The following is a 20871-nucleotide window of genomic DNA, read 5'->3' on the forward strand; positions in this document are numbered from 1 at the left end:
GGGTGAAAAACATCTTTAGACCTAACAAGGCAAGTGCTGTGTCTATAATTGAGTTTTGAACGCTTAGTTCAAGACAATGAGGGGGAAAATAAAAAGGACCCCTGAGCTCCGGGACCACCATAGAACTAGAGAGGCGTTGTCCCGTGGGCTCTGGTAACGGGCGTTTATCACTTACCATGTGCCAGGCAATAACACTGGCAAAGGCAGTCATTCTCCCAACCTTCACGGAGACTCTAAAATGGGTCTGAATCCTGTTCTGCCATGCTTAACCACAGAATCTTACGCTGGTCACTCTCCACTTCTCTGAGACTTAATTTCCTTATCTGTAAAATGGAGGTGTTACTATTACATACCGAGTAGGCTTGAACAGGAGTTTCAGTGAGATATGCTGGAGAAAGAGCCAAACCCCATGCCTGGCCCAAAGCGACAGCGTGGTCATTAACAGCGGTGTACATTTAAAGTGAAGGGCTCGGGTGAGCATATGTGGGAAGGCGGAAAATGGGAGTGTGGCTAATAGGAGAGACTGGGAAGGGAAGAAATGATCACTGTTTTAAGATTCGAGAGGAGGTAGATAAATTGCTTATCAGGCTAATGCCTGTGTTTCTAGAAGATGTGAGGCGCAGACTGTATCATGAGAGTGATCAGACCCAAACGATGTCTTTTTAAAAATCTGATACTGTTTTATTCTAAGAAGTTCACTTACTGGACAGGGCATATTTCTTTATAAAGAAAGAAATCAGTGGGAAAGTTGTCATCCTCCCAAATAATTGAAAGCATAGTGCCCAGAGCAGCGGTAACTTTAGACAAAACTGGTGCCATCAGTTCAGATGCTGAGAAACTCAGAGGTAAGGTAGGCTCTGGAATAGGTGAACTCAGGGGCTTGGTGCTGTCATCAAGGCTGGACCTCCTCAGGGTCACAAGGTGGTTGCAGCACTTCCAGGCATCACTTCTAGACACCGCCCATGTCCAGAGGAAGGAGAAGGCCATCTTCAAGAATAAGGAAGCCTTTCCAGAAACTGCCTGACCCATTTCTCCTCCTGTCTTGTTGGCCAGAATTGGTCATGTGTCCATTTCTAAACAAGTCACTGTCAAGGAGAAGGTCAATGTGATCAGGTTCTTTCCGGAGCTGGGTTTGGGATTCTTGTTCCATGCTTATGTGGGAAGGAAAAATTGTCTACTCCTATCAGGGCCTGGAAGAACCAGTGGGTCTTCACTGTTCTAAACCTGTCTCTTTTCCAGTCCATCAGAATTATATTGGAAATGATGCCGAGAAGAGCCCCTTCTTCCTGTCCGTGACCCTCTCTGACCAAAACAATCAGCGTGTCCCTCAATACCGAGCAATTCTTTGGAGGAAAACAGTAAGTACCTGGCTTATACCTGAGTATCACCACCACGCCGAGTTTGATTAGTGTCTTTGTCACAGTGGTTCAGGGGAGTCTTTTTCTATGAGGTTCTTTGAGTTTGGATAGTCAGGATTATATGATTCAGAGGTAGGGTCTTCAAGCTCTGAGTGTAACCACAACTTGCCCCATACGAGCCACTACCTGGACATGTCCATTCCCTCCATCTCGCGGGTGGACTACAGAAGTGTATTGTACAGAGTATTAACCTTAATCTTGGCTGTTACTAACACTGAGACTGACCAGCCAGCTCACCTTCAACTAAAGAAACAAAATGTACTGGAGGAATATAATGTTGTTACTGGGATACATCCTACAGCCTGCTCCTGTTTCCCTGGGTCGTTTCAGTCCAGCCCTGAATCTGCTGTGCTTCTAGAATTTCTTTGAGGCTTAGCCCCCTTCATCAATTTCCTGAGGTAGGAAAATGACTTGAGTCTTAACAAGACAAGTACCCCCATCCGTGATGGCTTCTGGGGACAGTGACCTGAATAAAGGCAAGTCCCTCCAACTCAGGAATTCAGGCCTCTAAGTCGCTCAGGAAAATTCTCTTATGTCACTATCACGACTTTCCCTTCTCTTTTCTGATTTCTTCAGTAATTCTTCGAGTTGATATCTTTTCTTATTATTTTCTTCCCTTGGGCTTTTTTTTTTCCCTTCGCTTCTCTGAGAGGCATTAATAGGCATTAAGGACACTAGAAAGAACAGAGGGTTTGGAATTAAGCAAACCAGTGTCAAATGACATCAGTAGCAAATTCATTTGTGTCAGTTTGCAAAATTTGCTGATGCTCTCCATTTTCTTCTTTGTAAACTGGCGAAAACTCTTGGCTGTGGCTCACAGGGTGCTGAGGACTGTATTAAGTGAGGTCTTATTCGAAAATCCACATTTACATGGTGTCCTAAATCCCCAAATCTTAAACTGCTTAAACACCTGAAGGATAGAACATTTTACTTGTGATTCAGTGAGTACAGTGGATAATTAAGAAGCAATAAAATAAATCACACTCAGAAAACCTTAGTCCTCTTATGTGGTGGTCTCGCTTTATGGACGTGTTTGTTGAAGGTCATTACCTAGGAGTTCTGGGTGGCTTCATTTGTTGGGCATTTGACTTCAGCTCAGGTCATGATCTCGGGGCTCCCTGCTCAGTGGGGAGTCTGCTTGTCTCTCTGCCCCAGCCCCCAGTTGCGCACGGTCTCTCTCCCTCTCAAATAAATAAATAAAATCTTTAAAAAAAAAAAAGAAAGAAAGAAAGAAAGAAAGAAAGCCACTACCTAATCATTGTATGCGAATTTTTCTCTCAGCAACATAGTATTTCAAAAATTGCTATGTCTATCTTTTTGGGAAAGAACGAATACAGGAACTTAAAGAAACTAATTTTTGTATATACACTCACTCAAAAAAACTAATTTTTTTACATAGACACTTTTAAAAAATTGTAATTTTTATACATACATATATATTATACACACACACACACACACACATATATATAAACACATTTGCATGCATGCAAACAGATACAGCAACTTCAGAAAGCCCAGAAAGAATTTCTAGGAACCATTACAGAGTTGACTGTGGTTAGAAACTTTTTGTGATGATTAAAACTAGTGACCGTGCTAACAGTAAAATCTAACATTTATTGAGCAGTTACTATATGCCACATATTATATACTGAGCTTTCCCAATGCCTTATCTCAAGAGGTATTATTGCAAGTTAGGGAGATTAAATAATGTGGCTGAGGCCACATGCCAGAAATTGGCAGGCCAGGCAGAATTCTGGACTGCACGCCTAGCTGTGAGCGCTGCACATAATTAATTCTGCGTGTGCCTGGTGGCACACAGAAATAGCTCAGGAAGGATTTACTGAAGGAATTAATGAATGACACCAAAGTCCCGCCTGACCCGTGTCCTCTGCTGCCTCTGTTTATATAAATGTCCATGTTATATTGCAGAAATTTTTCTCTTTTTAAGCAGGTTTAAGGTATAAAACCTAATGTAAACCCCAGTTTGCTTTTACTCGTGAATGATTTCCTGGAGAGGGGTTTGGGTTCTTGGCTCTCTCCCCGTGTCACTGAAGTGGGGGGTGTCAGTCTTGCCCTCGTCGGAGCTGTTCTGGAGGAGAGGTGACACACTGGTGGTGCAGGGCTACGTGCCCGTTGTTCTCAAGTTCCCCCATGACAGGCTTTCCCCGTTATTCACCTAATTAGAAGTGATTGTGCCCTTGTCTGAAGCCTCTTATCTTCTGCACCAGGAAGACTGTTTTCTGGCCTGATTAGATTTTTAAAGATTTTATTTATTTATTTGAGAGAGAGAAAGAGAGAGAAAGAGCAGGGAGGGGAGATGAACAGAGGCAGAGGGAGAAGCCTGACAACATGGGACTTGATCCCAGGACCCTGGGATCATGACCTGAGCTGAAGGCAGATGTTTAACTGACTGAGCCACCCATGCCCACCACCCCCCCCGCCTGTTTTTGTTTTTGTTTTAACTTATTTATTTAATGTTTGCTAATTACACTATTCCAGTCTGTCTGGCTGAAATATTCTCTTTGGATGACCCTGCCCCTTTTGGACAGTCTTCCTGATTTCTTTCCCCTCCCCTGCTCCCCTCGAAGTTGCTATTTGGGTGCACCGGGAGAAGGCTTATGGGATCTCATAGTGGCAGGACAAGAGAGCCTTGAGTCCACATGGGGCCCCTTGGGTTCTTTCTGGGTTCTGTTGTCGACCTGGTCTCTGAACTGGCAACCATCGAGAGGTAACTGGTTCCCTCTGGCCTTTTTGGGTCACTGAAAATTATGGCCACTGAAATCCACGGTCCCAGTCACTTGTGAAATCGCCGCATGCCGTGACCTCTGTGACCCAATTCCAGGCATCCACTAGTCACTGAGCCTCTCAGCTCTGTCCTCACCCGCATCCCCTGCCAGGCCCCAGGCTGGTAGGGAGGAGCAGAAACCTTGCTTTAGGCTCACATTTCTAATCTTGCTGACTGTCTATGCCTGAGGCTCCTGAGTTAACCACCGCTCATCAGGTTCAAACAGGTTCTACCTGGAGTTAAAGATTCCTGCAGAATGCCATGCCTAGGAAGCGAACCCCTAGCCCACATGTTCTTAGATGTCTCCTGTCTCGCTATATGGGCAGCGTCCCTCGCCCTCTTTGAGGCCTGCCCTCTGAACGGCAGAATCAAGGGCCCCGACATCTAACCCCTTAGCTTTCCTCCCTTCTTTCTTCCTTCCTTCCACCAAAACAAGAAAGGGCAGTTTCATACTTCTGCCACCTTTCTGGAATGGATTTTCTCAATGTCCTGCCTTCTTCTCCGGGCAGAGACAGCCACTCCACCTCCTCACCTGGGGAGGCTGCCAGGTACTGGAGGAGGGGGGCTGGGGCAGATACAGGGGGGAGTTTTGTTTATTTACTATCTGAAGATGTTGTCTCTGTTACCTGATAAATTGTGATAAACACTCTGAAGGAAACAGAGGCAGAATGATACGGGAGACTGACTTCAGATCAGACAGCCCAGGGAAGGTTTTTTGAGGAGGTGACATTTAAAGAGACCTGCAGGAGGAAAGGGAACTAGCCACATAAAGACTGAGGGGAGGGCACGTGGGTGGCTCAGTCGGTTAAGTGTCTCCCTTCGGCTTAGGTGGTAATCGTGGGGTCCTGGGATGGAGCCCCATGTTGGGCTCCCTGCTCAGTGGGGAGTCGGCTTCTCCCTCTGCCTCTTCCCTCCCCGTTTGTGCTTTCTCGCTCACTGTCTCTCTTTCAAATAATAAATAAAATCTTGAAAAAAAAAAGTAAGGCAGGGGGCAGGCAGGGAACATTCCAGAAAGAAGGAATAAGGAAGATAAAACAAATGAGGAGCTCTGGAACTCCTCTTGCGGGCCCTTGGAGAAGTCAATAAGGAGCGACTTGGACCGCCAGTCCCCCGTGAAGGCAGCGGGGCTGGCCTAATGAGTCCGCCCTTCTCTACCAAGAAGTGCTGGGCCGGGGCGCCTGGGAGGCTCAGTGTGTTAAGCTGCTGCCTTCGGCTCAGGTCATGATCTCAGGGTCCTGGGATCAAGTCCTGCATCGGGCTCTCTGCTCAGCAGGGAGCCTGCTTCCCTCTCTCTCTCTCTCCATCTACTTGTGATTTCTCTCTGTCAAATAAATAAATAAAATCTTTAAAAAAAAAAAAAAAAAAAAAGAAGTGCTGGGCCTTCTCCAGAGCTTTGGACTCAGAGCATGCATCTCAAGCATCTCAAAGCAGGGCAGGCCAAGCGTCTGCCACCAACTACAAATGGGGGTACTGAAGGGGTGGGAGGGACTGAAAAATCAAAGCAGAGCTTGGCAGGAGGGGTCCATTGTGAAGCCCCTTTGGGTCCAAAACTAGTGCGGGAGGCTGCAGGAAATGCAAAGAAGCCGTGTGCCTCCAGCGTGAGCTCACAGTTCGTTCTAAAACAGACATATAGCTAAATGTGCGAATCCTGATTTAAACAGTCTTGTCTCTCTGTGCAGTGTTTCTTCTAAACACAAAGAAAAGACTTAAAAAAAAAAAAAAAAAAAAAAAAAAAACCGTTCTTCCTGTAAATTCCACCCAGACAATGAAACTAGTAAAAAGAAGAGGCTCAAAGTCCAGCTGCTCAGGGATAATCACTGCAGGAGCCTTACAGACACCGGCTCACGTGTGCACATGCGTACACACCCGCGCGTGTGCAGACACACGCACCCGCCTGTTAAGGGGGTGATGTCCCACATGTACTTCCATATCCCTGTAGTGATCACCTCGTGTTGCCTGATACGTACGCGTGCTTGACTCTGACAAGGCCTCTGTTGATCCCACTGGAAAACAGAACTGAAAATTGTTTTTTGTTGGAGAGCAACTCTACAAAGCTACGAAAGGGAGAAGATGGGGAGGAAGAGCTTTGCCAGCTTGTGAAGAAAAGTACAAATCATAGTCCCCTGAGCCTGGGGTCCCACATCCGTGTAGGCAGCTCGTAAAGATGTCACCATCAGCCAGGCAGGGGCTGGGTCCTCTCCTGATCCATTCGTTCCCCTCTTGGGCTGCCCTTGGCTTCTCTTAAAACCGCGTTTGTTGTGCTTAGTGAGAAGACAAAGTAGCCAAGGTAGGGGCTGAGTGGGAAGGTCAGATTCAGACTTTCTTCTAGAAGGGTTGGCATCCCATACAGCTGAGCACAGTGGAAGGTAGGCCAGGGACCAATAAAATGAGCAAGGCCAGGGGTGCCTGGGTGGCTCAGTGGGTTAAGCCTTTGCCTTCAGCTCAGGTCTTGATCTCAGGGTTCTGGGATTGAGCCCCACATCGGGCTCTCTGCTCAGCAGGGAGCCTGCTTCCCCCTCTCTCTCTGCCTGCCTCTCTGCCTACTTGTGATCTCTGTCTGTCAAATAAATAATTAAAAAAAAGAAAAAGAAAAAGAGCAAGGCCACCGAAATAACTCGGGTTTCAATGGGTGGGTTATGGGGAACTTGAAAATGCCTATTCCCATCATAATATTCCTCTGTCTTGGAAATCTCCTGAAATCTCTGTACACTGTAAACTACATTGGCTAATAGAGAACCCATGAGAAGGTCTCTGTCTAGAGGGACTTCTGATGGTTTGCTGGGTACCCTGGTACTGCTGCTCCCCAGCCTGGAGTGGGGGTGAGGTTACCAGTTCTCCAGGGGCATGGGTGTGAATGTTTAATTTGCCAAAAGAGATCACAGATCACAGACTTGACAAGGTTGAAGAACTCCACTCCGACACGAGTGTTTGGGGCTTGGACAGATGAGTTGGCAGGTGCATCTCGAAAATACAAGGAAAATCCTATATCCTTCCTTGCCCATTTCCTATAAGAAATGCCCTGCGTCTTTCTCTAGCTGTTTGTGCGGCCAATTTTATTATTAGTCAGTTAGAAAGTTTTAAATGTGTACTACATCATAATCCCTCTTGCTAAACGTGCAGTGTAAATTCTTTGTGGACAACAAGTCTGTATTGTATTTTTTTTAGAGATTATAAAGAAAGTAGCACTCATCTCCGCTAGGCTGGGTGTTTGGGCGTGGGCCTGAACCGTTTGGGCGACCTTTCATTCTTTCCCTTTCCCACAACAAATATCCATTGAGTGCTTTCCATGAGTTAGTCACAGTGAGTGCTCATTTCGAGAGGAAGAAACAGAGTTTAAATAGTAAACACAGAGGGGCACCTGGCTGGTTCAGTCTGTAGAGCATGTGGCCCTTGATCTCAGAGTTGTGAGTTCAAGCCCCTGGTCAGTTATGAAGACTACTTAAAAAAAAGAAAAAAAGAAAAAATATATATAGTAAACACAGAAAAATATAAAAGTGCACGTTGTGAAAACTTCTCTGAAAGATTCAAGTGAGTTCTAGTTCAGAAAGCCTTCGACTTGGAGATAACACATGTAGGTCCTGTTGAACTTGCAAAGACTGCTTTCTTCTTGTTGTCTTTGAGGCTGATCTGACTCTTGGCTCAGAGACCAAAGCCCTTCTCTTCTCAGTCAGATGGCTCATCTGCTCACCGCGCCTCTGACCCCAAGGGCCAGAGTATACAAGTCTGTATATTGAGGAGTAATGCTTAAATCCATAATGTTGGGATTTAATGCTTAAATCCATAATGTTGGGTTTGGGGGATAGGGAAAGATGCCGTTGAGCCTGAGCAAGATTTTCCCACCATAGAATGTGTGTCTTCGTATATAGATTCATGACCAGTGAAAGCTCTTTCAGAAATGGAAGTTGCCAAACTTCTCACTGATCCAGTGTTTTGACTTTCCAGGGTACCCAGAAAATATGCCTTCCGTACAGTCCCACAAAAACTCTCTCTGTGAAGTCCATCTTAAGGTGAGTACTCAAGAAGTGGGACCCAACACCAGGAGCCTTATTAGTATTTTGCTCCTGCAGTCATTCTGATGTCACTTTTCTACTTTGTGGAGCCCTGACCGCATCCCAGGCATTTTGCTAAGCCTCGGACATGCAGTCATCCCCCGCCCCCCCACCAACCCTGCGTCTTCCCAGCAGCTCTGCAGGACCGGGCAGTGCTGTCACCCTGCTATGGAGAGGCGGAGGGGAAGCACAGAGAGAGGAAGATCACACAGCCAGCTCCGCTCTCGCATCTCGCAGCTGCCGACGGAGCCCGCTCCTTTCTTCTTGCATGCCGGCAGATACTTTGGTTTCAAAGAAAATCAAGAAATATTTTTCCTCTCATTTTCCTGCTTTGAAATAGAAACGTATACGTCAGCAAATGTGTCTTAGAGAAGAATGTGCTTATTCTTTGCAAAGAGAGTTAAATGAATGGAGAGTCTCGCTGCTCTGTGCTCAGCTGCCTCTCCTGCCCCCACCTTTCCGTCCCCCTCCTGGCTCTCCCGTGCTGGCTGGCAGACCCGCCCCCTCCCCAGGGAATGCCGCCATTCACGCGGCACCTGTTGCTGCGTCCGGTCCAGCCTAGAGGTGGCTTCATAGTGACAGCAGCTTCTGTTTGTTGGGCACCGTGCTAAATGCCCTGTGGTCATTCTCTTAGTAAATTCTTAAACCAGCTCCACAAAGTAGACCCATTATTACGTGCCCTCCACCAAGGAGGAATCAGAGCCTCAGAGAAGTGAAGGGATTTGACAAAGATCTCACAGCTGGTATACTACAGAGCTGGGATTCGAACCCAGGCCCTTAGCATCCCTGCGCTTGGGCCATTAGCCACCAGGGCCCACATTGTGGGAGCAGGAATGCTTATCCCAGGGCCCTGGTGCCTTACTCTATTCGTCTGCAAGTAGGTGTTGGGAGGGGATGGCGTATTCTGTGTCCCCGCTGCAATACACACTTGCCGGAACAGCTCTTCAAGGGACAGTCGTGACTCCATCTGCCAGGGGCCGCGTCTGGCTGAGGAAAGGGGCACAGAGATTTGGAAGAAAAATTTTTAGATCTCCTCTTCAAGCTTGATGTGGTCTCCAAATTGCAGACCTTCTCCTTTCTGCTCTCAGCCGTCTGATTTTTCTCCTGGGCAATCCGAAACTGGAGCTCTGAAAGCATCAGTGAAGAGGTTAGCGTCTTTATTGAGCACAGGAAAATCTTGCTGCTTCTAAGGAGCTGTAAATCCTAACTGGCTTTGAGAGGAATACTTAGAATTATACTGGCTTAAGATTTCTGTGGTTTTTCTTTTTCCTAAAAAAGAAGTTTCTCCAGTTCCTTTCTTCTTTATATTTGAAGACATTTCATTTCGTTAAGATTTCAATTTAGTTTTGTGAGTAGGACCTGTGCTTCTCAGTCCCCCACTCATGGAGCAGAGCATGTTTCAGCCAGAAAACATTTTTTTTTTTAAGATTTTATTTATTTCTTTGAGAGCGAGAACATGAGAGGGGAGAGGTCAGAGGGGGAAGCAGTCTCCCTGCTGAGCAGGGAGCTGGATGGGGGACTGGATCCTGAGACTCCAGGATCATGACGTGAGCCAAAGGCAGTTGCCCAACCAACAGCCACCCAGGTGCCCCTGAAAACATATTTTTAAAGATGCAGAAGATCAAAAGTTCTGCAGTTGCTGCCAATAGAAAAAATTTTATCTTTATTTGTTACAATCTTGAACTTGAAAACATAAAAGGAGATGAAAATATGGATACTGTGGAATCAGGTAAGTCTGGGTTCAAATCTCGGCTCTACTGCTTCCCAGCTTTGTTATTCTAGTTCAGTGTCCTCGCCTTTAAAATGGGAATAAAATTTTTAAATAAACAGTTTAATGGGGTAAAAGAGCACTGCCTCATGGCGACTAAATGAGGTCATCCATGGAAAGCATTGAGCAGGCTTCCTGACGTTATACTACGTACTCTGGAAGTATTAGCTATTATTATGTTTACCTTACAAATTCGGGACTCCTAGATAAAAGGGGCCTCAGGGAGCGTGTGTTTCAACTCCCTATTTTACCTCTAGAAGAACTTGGGCTCAAGGAGGTTGACGTTCTAACGTGAAAGGACCATCTTGTTAAGGAGGGCCTTTTGTCCTAAGTGGCAGAGGAATTGCCAAAGGAAGAAAGAAATGCCAGGTAGTGTTATTTACGTTTCATTTGATCATTAATTGCTGTGTAAATATCAATGAACCACTTTCTCGATAAATAAAAGTAAGAATCTTGGAGGCCAATCAGGCTGCCTGAAACCTGCTCCTGGTCGCCCCTTCCTCTCCTATTACACGAATGTCATCAAGGGCCAGTTATATAAGTTAAGTATGCGTGGTGTTTGGTTACTCTCATGTATTCATTCATTGAGCACCCTGGGTGATCACTGATCTCCTGATTGCCCAGCCCTGCAGGGAATCCAGCTGTGATTTTTCTAGGAGATATTATTTCATTTCTCTGAAGCATGGAGACTCGCTCCGAGTTAAGTTTCCACCACCCTGTGGCTCATTCTGTCCTTTCTATTTCAGTGCCATGAACCTGGACAAATTTGAGAAAGGCCCCAGAGAAATTTTTCATCCCGAGATCCAAAAGGTAACAGAATTCTGTGTCTCCTCATGGTAGACATCGGATCACAGTGTCAGATAGGAATGGACAGAGCATTGGTGATTTCTCAGCCTTGGATCTAAGCCTAATCAGAACCACCCGTGGGGCTTTGGTGAAAACAATCATCATAAAGAACCTTACAGTTGAGATTCTGAATTGTCAAGCGGAGGGGTGGGGGGGGAATATGCATTTTTCAGGAGTTTCATGAGTGATTCTGAGGCACAACTGCATCTGAGAACCACAGAACTCTGTGGTCCTTGATTCAGGAGCCGAAACGGTATATGTTCAGAAAGACCTTGTTAGCTTAAAAACCAGTCTTTTTACGGAGTGATGTAGAATTGTGTGGAGGGTGAGGGTTTTTGTTTTTTTTAAATACTAAAGCACAAACTGTTTATTGAGTTCAGACTCCCATAGAACACTGTGCAGGATACCATAAGGAATAGAAGGTTTCTAGAATCCATCCTGTTTTCTCAAGCCCTACTGCTAGGGAAAAGCAATCTGCCTTGGGAGGAAAAAATTTAGAGTCTTAATCTAGGTAAAGGGCCATCAGAAAAACGTCAGCCAAAATTTGTCTTGTTTCAATTGATATAGCTTTGAAATTCCCCCCTTGAAACTTATACACGGCGCCATCACCTAGTGCCAGCCATGTGTCAGAGCTAAGCTTCGGGGAGGCCAAGGCCAGGTGGTCAGGAAGAGGCCGGAGAGGCAGGTGGGAATTCCGTCCAGGAGACAGCAGGGAGCTCTGGAGTCTTGAAGTGGAGGAGCATCGTGCTTAAGTCTGCTTTTCGAGGAAATAACTCAGAGGGTACGAGGAAGATAGGTGGGAGCGTGAGCAGCCTGTGCTTGCATACCTTTAAAATAGTTAGCTTTTAAAATAAAATAAAGTTAACGCTTTTCGGCTTGCCCCCAAATACAGAGTGTTGTGAATCCCTGTATCTTCTGTTTTCATGTAATGTTTAAAATAGTATTTGTGTCCTGACTCAACCCCAGAAGGAACGGAGGCCAACATAGGTGCGTTCGGTTAAACTGTATGCAACATGAAACTGTGCGATGCTTAACCAACTAATTCTTGATACTGAATTTTAAAACGACTTAGAATTATAAATATGCCTCTATCCATGTGCCTTTTTTACTTCATCTGTACAGGCTCTCGTATTTTTAATCCTTCCCTTCTTGGAGTCTTGGCGGGTCCCCCAGACATGGGCCCAAAACCCTATGGAGCCCCTGTGGAATGCTTCTTTCTGCCTCCTGAGTGTGCGCCTCTCTGCTTTCCCTCTTCCACGCAGTCACAGAGGACAAGAAACAGGATATGGCAACCTTCTGCCTCTTTATATCATAACTCTGCCTGTTTTTCATCAAACAAAAGACACCTTCCACTTTCCCGACATCTGTGTTTTGACTCTCTTTCGCTTCACGAGGGGCTGCCCACGCGCTTTCCCACCACCCGGGTGTGTGAATGTGCACGTGTGTGTGCCCCGCCATAGTACTGTTTTCACTGCTGCCGCCGGCTTTCTATCGCCGTGCCCGAGGAAGCCCCGAGCCACAGGTGCTGGGGAGAAGAGGAAGGGAAAAGGTCTCAGATCCAAAAAGTAAACAGAAAATAAACCACATTATAAAGAAGGCATCTTTCCACCAAGCAGGAAGATGGCTGGTGCTATTTAAAAATGTTATTTGTCTGCTTCTGGCTGCTATATCATACTTACATTTTTCCTGGCCAAAATCTTTCCAGAAGCAACCTGTGAGGAGCTAGCTTTAAATAGATCGGGAAATCTGGGTGTCTGTGGGTTTCTTCTGGTTGCTATAGTTCAACTTTGTTTTCCGAGAGTTGTGCTCTAATGTGACTCTCCCAGATGACCAGGTAGTTGACAAAAGTACGTACAACTAAGCTGGAATATTTTACGCACCTCTGGGAGGTGGGGTGGGAAGCGGTATCCACGGGAGCTTGGCTTTCACAGAAAGTCAAAATAGAATCGTCACTGTTAAGCATGGATGTAACTTTCAAAATTTGGTTTGACAGGACTTGCTGGTCCTTGAAGAACAAGAGGTAAGAACTTTTATGAGAAGTTTTACATTCCTGCTACCTTCTGCCTCTGTGTTTGTAAATGTGCTTCTCCCTTCACCCTGACCATGACCTTTTCTTTCAGTCAAATCTCTACATGGATTTGCTCACTGAGCTTACTGTCACTCAAAGTCTTTGTCGACATGTTTTTTCAAGGTATATTTCAGGACCTCCTATGCAGCCACCTATAAAGATATAAAAACAAGCTACTAAAATCTGCTTGGAAATAATCAGAGTTTAGCCTCATGATCAGGGCAAGTAATGGGGTTTTCATTTTCATTAAGTCAAATCGACAGGGCATTTGTGCTTTATTAGCGCATCTGATTTATGGACACTGTATTTATTTACACGTCTCCATCCCTTGTTGCTCCACTATTGGGTTTTCTGAGGACATAACAAACATAGGGAAATAATTTTTTAAAAATGCTATCAAAGGCATTTGATTAAATCCCAGTAAATCACAGTTTTTGTGTATCATGCCTCTTGGTACATGGTCATACCATCCGTCCAGTTGCTCCAGCCAAACTTGGAAAAATCCTTAACACCTCTCTTTCTCTCACACCTAATCCTTCGGCACATCCTATGACGACTTCTTCAAAATATACTTCTAATTCAAATGTTTCTCGAGGTTTCCACCACGACTACTCTCATCTCTTGACGCTGCCCCATCGTCTCTGGCCTACACCATACGATCTCCAGCTTTCTGCTTCCACTCTGTTCTGTTTCTCATGTAACAGCCCCAAGGGTCCTTTCAAATGTCAAGTCAGGTCACCCCTATGTTGCAGGCTGTCATGGCTTCCCAACGCACTCCAAATAGAGCCCCAAGTCCTGACTGGGGCCCCCCCGGGGGCCTGTATGACACCCCCGTGCTGCCTCTCCTGTCTTCTCCTCACGAACCATGTTGATGTGCTATTCCTTCACCTGCTCGGGAAGAGCCCCCTGTTCCCACCCACTTAGGATGTGCCTCCCCAGACCTCCTCAGGGTCGTGCCTTTTCCTTGATACCAGGGTCTCTGCTTGGAGAGGCTGTCCTTGACCACTCTGTCTAGGGTAGCACACCCTGCCTCTCGCCCTCTGCCCTTCACACTGTTTTGTGTTTCTTTTTGACACGTGTTTTCATTGACTAGCTGTGTATCTGGTGCCTGCCCCCAAGAACGTGAGTAGCGTGAGAGTGTGGGGTGGGGGGGCTTATTCAGTTTCCTTCTGGCAGTATCCCTAGATCCTAGAGCAGTGGAGAGAGAAGACACAGTCAGTATTTGGTGGTTGAATAAGTGGATTATGTATTGATTGAGTAAAGTGTGAAAAATAATGATGCCATTATAAAGAATGAGGTGAACCTTTATTTACTGGCACAGAAAGTTTCCCACAACAATACTTACGGGGGTGGTGGGCAGGTAGCAGTTCCCAGGGCAGTACCCACAGTATATTCCCAGTTGTTTTTATAAACAAACGTGTAGGTATATTCAGTCATTTGCTCATTCCTTCATTGATTCAACAAATATTTCCCGAGCTCCTACCATGTGTGTCCCATGCGCTGTTTGTGCCATTGGGAATACACTAACCAGCGAAACAAGGTCCCTCATGGAGCTTCCAGTCCAGTGAGGTAAGACCAATGACACAACTGAGTAGATGTGAACACAGTAACGTGATGGCCCCAAGAGCTGTGAGGAAAAAAAAACAAAGTAGGCGATACGGGGGAAGGAGTAGGTTTTTGACGTGGAACAGAGTACAGAGTAGGTTTATCTGAGGCAGTGACATCACAGCTGATTCCTGAACGCGTCGATATACGTGCGAAGGAGCCAAAATAATGTGCCCCAGGTTGTTGGCAGGGGTTACTTTGTGCAAGGCAGTGGGGGCGTAGTGTGGGCTGCCGCCGAGCGCCAACAAAGAGATGTCTCCACTTTTATCTACATATTATCCACATATGAATCACACTTGTGACGACAGAATTCATGAACTCCGTGTATGATTTATAGAAGGCAAAAGATGAAAGTAAGACACATTTCTGGCAAACATTTGAAAAATACAGAAACACACTGGGGCATGTGGGTGGCTCAGTCAGTTAAGTGTCCAACTCAGTTTCAGCTCAGGTCATGGTCTCAGGGTCCTGGGATCGAGCTCTGCGTCGCACTCTGTGCCAAATGCAGAACCTGCTTGAGATTCTCTCTCCCTCTGCTGCCCACCCTCAACTCTGCTCACTTTCTCTCTCTCTAAAATTAAATATATATATATATATATATATATATATATATTTTTTTTTTTTTTTTTAAAAGAGCCCTTCTTATAGTGCGTTCAAGGAGGTGTGAGCAGTGGTCATCTCTCAGCATTTCCCTGAGGATGTGGCCGAAGCTCTTCTGCTGGCTTCTCAGCTCAGAGCATTCATCCTCATTCCATCCAATTATGCTAATAAACTACCAACAGCAAAGATGAGCACAGAAAAAAAATTAATAAGCAGCACTAGTGATATCCCTGAAGTGGTGGCGATTTGGTAAATTGTCGTCGGTGTCCTGAAACCTACGTTTTTGGTGCCCACTGCAGAGAGAGGCCCCGCAGGAGAGATCATGGTACACCAGGTCGCACTAGAGAAAGAAGTGCAGGAACATGCGAATAAGAAAAATACCAAGGCATTGCCAGAACAAGAGTAGCGAGGAACTGGGGTGTCCACTTTTGAATCAGGCCATCATCTCTCAGTCCCTCTGGAATTACTGGAACTTAGTCCCCACATACTTCACTTTCTTCAAAGAAATGTAATTCCTAGCTTCCTAATAATTCCCAAGGAGATGACTGCACTTTGGTTTGTTTTTTGTCTCAGACCATTTAGAACTTAAAAATCAAAAGTCTCACCCAAGCAGGAATTACAAAATGACCTTATCTCTATGATGAGTGTCTGGGCAGGGTATTAAGTCCTGAGAAAACCAGTTTGCATGGATCCCCCCTACCAGTCACCTCCTTCCACGGGACCAGATCTGGGTTTGGGATCTTGAAAGCTCCCTCCCAACTCTCAAAATCTAGTGCTGGAAGGAGCAGCCCGCCTCTTGAGGCGCTAATGATAAGTTCAGCAGTTTGTTCAGATCGGCTCTGTGGTGGTTGGGTAGCCCCAAACCAAACTATTCCCTCCCAAAGACTATCTCTGCCAAAAATACGAAATTCCCATAACACCTTGATTTCTGGAGATAGGCGAACACTCCGAGTTCACCAATGACGTAACTTGGAAAGCCCTAGAAACAACATTAGCTGGAGACCATGTAGGTGATTTCAGGTCCCTAACAAGGCCTTGCAACGATGGTGTTTGTGGAGTCTCCACCTGAAGCAGGAGGAGTCCTCAGCCAGGGTCCTGGTCGCAGGGTGCCAGTGACAGAGCCATAAAAATTCTTGAATGCTTGGCCCCCATGATCAGGTGGCGATGGGCCCCATTTCTGGGTGTAGCTCTCCACTTCCCTCAAACCAATACTGTGCTGAGAAGACCAGGCCGCAGGGTTGGGAAGAGCGCTGGGTCAGAAGTCCAGAGACCTAACTTAGGGCCCCCACTCCACTGTCCACTTAATGCCAGGCACGGGCAGGCTAGCCTTCCCTGGTCTTCACGTGTCCTGTCTGTAAGATGACAGTGTGGACTCAGTGGGCCGTGGGGCCCCTTCTGATTCAAACAGGATGCTGGACCCTGGCTCATGACTCTGGCCATTGACCCAGTTTTTATGCCCTTGGTTTCCGAGCACTCAGCTTGGCTGGACCCGATGTCATGCCTCCTCACAGTCTGCTGGTTGGTTCCTCTAATCCAGTGGTTCTCCACGAGGAGTCCTTGGACCAACAGCATCAGCCTCACCTGGGAACTTGTCAGAAGTACAAATTCTTGGGCTCCCTGGGTGGCTCAGTTGGTTGAGTGTCCCACCTCTTGATCTTGGCTCAGGTCTTAATCTCAGGTCCTACTCTCTAACCCCCTTGATGGGCTCCATGCTGGGGGTGGAGCCTACTTTTAAAAAACCAAATAAATAGAAAGAAAAAGAAATACAAATTCTTGGGCCCTACCCCAGAAGTGCTGAATTGTAAACTCTGGAAGTGGAGCTTAGCAATCTATTTTAAGAAGGCTACCAGGTGATTCTGACACTCGGTCAAGTTTGAGATCCACGGCCTTGGGCTCTGCACTGCTATCCTAAGAGGACCATCTGTGAGAGCCCACACTACTGTGTGCTATTTAAGGGATGTGCTGGGAGTCTTGAAGGCAAGTGATTGCTGTCATCATTTCCAGAACAGAGAAGGAAAAGCTGGCAAGTTTAGGATCCTCAAGTGGATAGAGACCCCTGATAAAATTCTAAGAAATTGCCAAAAACAAGTCTGTGAGGAAGGAGGTAATCATTTGGAGGCAGCTTGTGAAAAATAAGTAGAATCTGACCAGTTCTGCTTCTTCTCTCGGGTATCATGCACACAATCATTCCGTGAATATTTACGAATCCTCTCCAGGACACCCAGCACTGTGTGGTGGGCACCGGAGATCCAGTGGGAAGTAAGAGGTATATGATCCCTCCTTCACAAGATATATGTTCTCGTGCTAGAGACAGACACATTGCACATTTAATAAAAGAACTACAGAGTATGGGGGCACCTGGGTGGCACAGTCCGGTAAGTATCTAACTCTTGGCTTCAGTTCAGGTCTTAACTCAGGGTCCTGGAATCAAGCCCAGCAACCTGCTCCAGGCTCCGCGGGAATCCTCGGGAATCTGCTTGTCCCTTTCCCTCCCCCTCTGCCCTTCCTCCCACCACCCCAGCCCCCCCACACATACACTCTCAAATCAATAAATAAAATCTTAAAAAAAAAAAAAGTTACAGAGTATGGATAGTGCTAAGAAAATTTAAAAAGTGCTGTGGCAGAGAGTGATGGGGGGGTGGCTTTCTATGGGAAGTCAGGGGAGACCCCTCTGGAAATGGGCATTTGAGCTGAGGCCTGCGTGATTGGAAAGAAGAGCTGTGGAGCGGGTCCGGGCGAGGACTCCCCTTGGGCCTTCCTCCCTCTTCCGCATTCTAGATAGAAAACCGCTCACTGGTGCGTGTGCGTCTGTCCCTCAGCTGTGTTGGGGACAGAAAAATGCTGAGAAGCACAGCCTTGGACCCCAGGATTTTCAGTCTTAATTCTCCCAGACCCCGCTGTCCTGAATCCCAGCATTCTGCCTTGACTCCCCCTGCCCAACCTATGACGCAATGGCCAACGCTTTAAACACCTTTGTTCCTAGCCTACCCCTTAAGTGACCACCAAGAGTTCCCCCATCTAGCGCTGCATCAAATGGCCTGGCAAAAGTTGATTCTCTCCAACCTCAGATATTATTTTATTATAAAATACTTCAGATATACAAAAAAACATAGAGAATAATATTATGAAGATCTGTAAACCAGTTATCCAGTTTAAGGAAAAAAATACTGAAAGTACCGTTGGGCTACCTGACTCCTTTGTCTCTCCTCCTACAGAACTTATCATCTTACGTTTGGTATTTATTATCCCCAGGGGGTCAGATTTTAATCTTGTGTTTAAAATCAAGGGTAGTACACTGGACATTTGTACTAGCTGTTTCTTGATTTCCTTCCCCCTCCCCCACATACCTGTTTTGTGACTTCTTTAAGAACTAGGGAAAACAAGCTTTTAGAATAAATTGTCTCCATTTTCCATGTCTATTCCCAAGAGCCCACAAGCAGCCTAAGATCGTTGTGTTTGGTTTTGAATTACACCGAGCTCTCCTGTGTTAACTGATCCGAACATGGCACCAGGCCTGTGAGCTCCTGCTGGCTCCCTGAGTGGCGGTTTGCCCCCGAATGGACCTAGCATCCTACAGAAGCCATTAGTAATGAAGTTACCAATGAATTAACTCACATCAAAGCAGAGAGTTTCAACCGTAAGCTCTCAAAACCTACAGAAATAAAGGAATGATCTTGTTAATATCGGTCAGCTAACTGTATGATAAAGCTTATATCCCACACCTTTTGTTGTCTCCTTGTAAGGGCTCTGTGAATTTCAAGTTTGGGGTTCTCTTTGCCAAAGACGGGCAGCTCACGGATGATGAGATGCTCAGCAATGGTAAGTGTCCCCTAATTTGTCTGAGCCCCTGTTCTGCCTTGTTGCGGTTTTGACAATCCAGACTGAACTTATCTGTTGAGTTGGAGTCCTTAACAAAGAAAAAGCCAGTTTCATGAAATTTTAGGATTAATTTCCAAGTAAACTTTATAAGGCAGGTGTTGCCCAGTTTCACTCCTTTGACAAATATTTATTGGTCACCAGACTTATACTGGACACTGGCACCCGAGAGGGAGTCTAAGTAGAAAATGTGAAGAATTTGGTTCTACGTCAAAGTTCCAGTAGCAAAGGAAGGTCTCCAATTTTTATGATTGGGAGAATGATAAAATGGTGTCATTTTCCATTTTTCTTTAGAACCTTTCACGTTAGATACTTATTCATTATTAAAAGAAGCAGTTCCAGTGTTTTCCTTCTGCAATACTAACCCCTGGTGATCCCCGTGTGGCGGGGGAAGGTGGGTCAGTCTGATTCGTGGTTGTCCTTTCCGTGGAATCCTGGGAACTGTGCCATCTCCTGTGTGGTCTCTGGGAAGGAAGTGTGACCTCTCTGTTCTGTTCGTCTCCTGCCCACATCTTTAGAGCCTCTGCGTTCAAGTGATTTCAATGCATGTTTAGAAAACGAAGACGTGCTGATTCTGTACTTTCTTCCCACTTTACCTCTCCCTACAGAAATTGGAAGTGATGCTTTTCAAAAATTTTTAAATCTTCTGGGTGACAAAATCACCCTAAAGGGCTGGACAGGCTACCGCGGCGGTCTGGACACCAAAAGTAAGCTCATCTCCTGACCTCTTCTGTGGTCATTTGTGTAACTTCTAACAGCCAGCCTGATCTGTGTTTGGACTTATACCCAAGCTGGGGGAAGGGTTGGACAGGGAAGGGTAGGAAGAGGGTCACACGCAGTCTGACACAGGGGTGCTGGACGCATTTAGGGGCTCCACTGAGTTTTGTAAAACCAAGTCAGCCCTCCCGTTCCTTCGGTGTGTCAGACCATGGTCTGCCTGTGAATGCTTACTGTTGAGTGTCTCTGCGTGCCAGGGCTGTGCAAGGCACTGGGACGTAGCAATGGATAAACCACCGTGGTCCCTCCCTTTCTGAGATCTTATAGTCCAGGGGAGAGCACAGACATTGAACAGATAATTATGCAGTGCCTTAGCAGAGTACTTGGAGGAACAGAGAAGAAAAAGTACAGAGTGCCACGGGAGCATTTTGTCTAATCTAGGGGATGGGAGAAGGCTTCCCCGAGAGAAGATGAGAAAGAGTAATTTGAGTCCTGAGGGGAGAAGGGAATTCTAAGCCAGAGAACATTTGTGAAGTCCCTGAGTCAGGAAAGAGACTGATATGTTCTAGAAACTAAGAGGACATCTTTATGACTAGAGAAGAGGAGGGAGAAATCCCACAAGGTGTTGGAGATCACATGTATAATTTTGGATTTTATGGTAAATGGAATTGGATGGCACGAACAGGTTTTAAGTAGACATGTGGTGGGATGAGGTTGTACTTTGGAGCCGAACTTGCTGGCCAAAGTGTGGGCAGCGGTCTAGCAAGGTGCATGAGCACGTGGTGAACACGTGCAAGGCTCGTGAGGTCACCAGTTCTGGGGCCAGTACTCAACCTCTCTGTCACGGTCACGACTACCATCTGCTGACGCTCTCTATGGCCAGGCACCCCACCAAGCACTTTACAAGTAGAATCTTGGACATATCCCTAAGCGTTAGATACTGATTTTATCCCCATTCTCAAATTAAGAAACTGAGGCCGCAAGAAGGTGAGTGACGTGTCAAAAGGAACATAGCTGAGAACTTGAACCCGGGTCTGCCCCCCTCCAGAGCCCGTGCTTTCAGCCACCATACCGTCTGCCAGGGAGCATACTTGCTTTGTTTTATGGACAGGATAATTATTTGTACACCATCTTGT

At 46.1% G+C, this 20871-nt stretch overlaps 1 protein-coding gene across 9 annotated transcripts in view; it reads left to right on the plus strand.

The window, feature by feature from the left end:
* GARNL3 (GTPase activating Rap/RanGAP domain like 3) overlaps positions 1-20871 on the plus strand; it is a 144715-nt gene that overhangs the window by 77864 nt on the left and 45980 nt on the right. For all 9 annotated transcript variants that reach the window (XM_004757275.3, XM_004757276.3, XM_004757277.2 and 6 more), the window contains 6 exons: positions 1240-1358; positions 8149-8213; positions 10770-10833; positions 12863-12889; positions 18886-18961; positions 19627-19725. In XM_004757275.3, coding sequence (XP_004757332.2) covers positions 1240-1358; positions 8149-8213; positions 10770-10833; positions 12863-12889; positions 18886-18961; positions 19627-19725 — 450 coding nt within the window. The remainder of the gene's footprint in view (positions 1-1239; positions 1359-8148; positions 8214-10769; positions 10834-12862; positions 12890-18885; positions 18962-19626; positions 19726-20871) is intronic.

The sequence above is a fragment of the Mustela putorius genome, unplaced genomic scaffold (assembly GCF_011764305.1).
Source record: "Mustela putorius furo isolate JIRA1106 unplaced genomic scaffold, ASM1176430v1.1 tig00000596_pilon_pilon_pilon, whole genome shotgun sequence".
Lineage (NCBI taxonomy): Eukaryota > Metazoa > Chordata > Mammalia > Carnivora > Mustelidae > Mustela > Mustela putorius.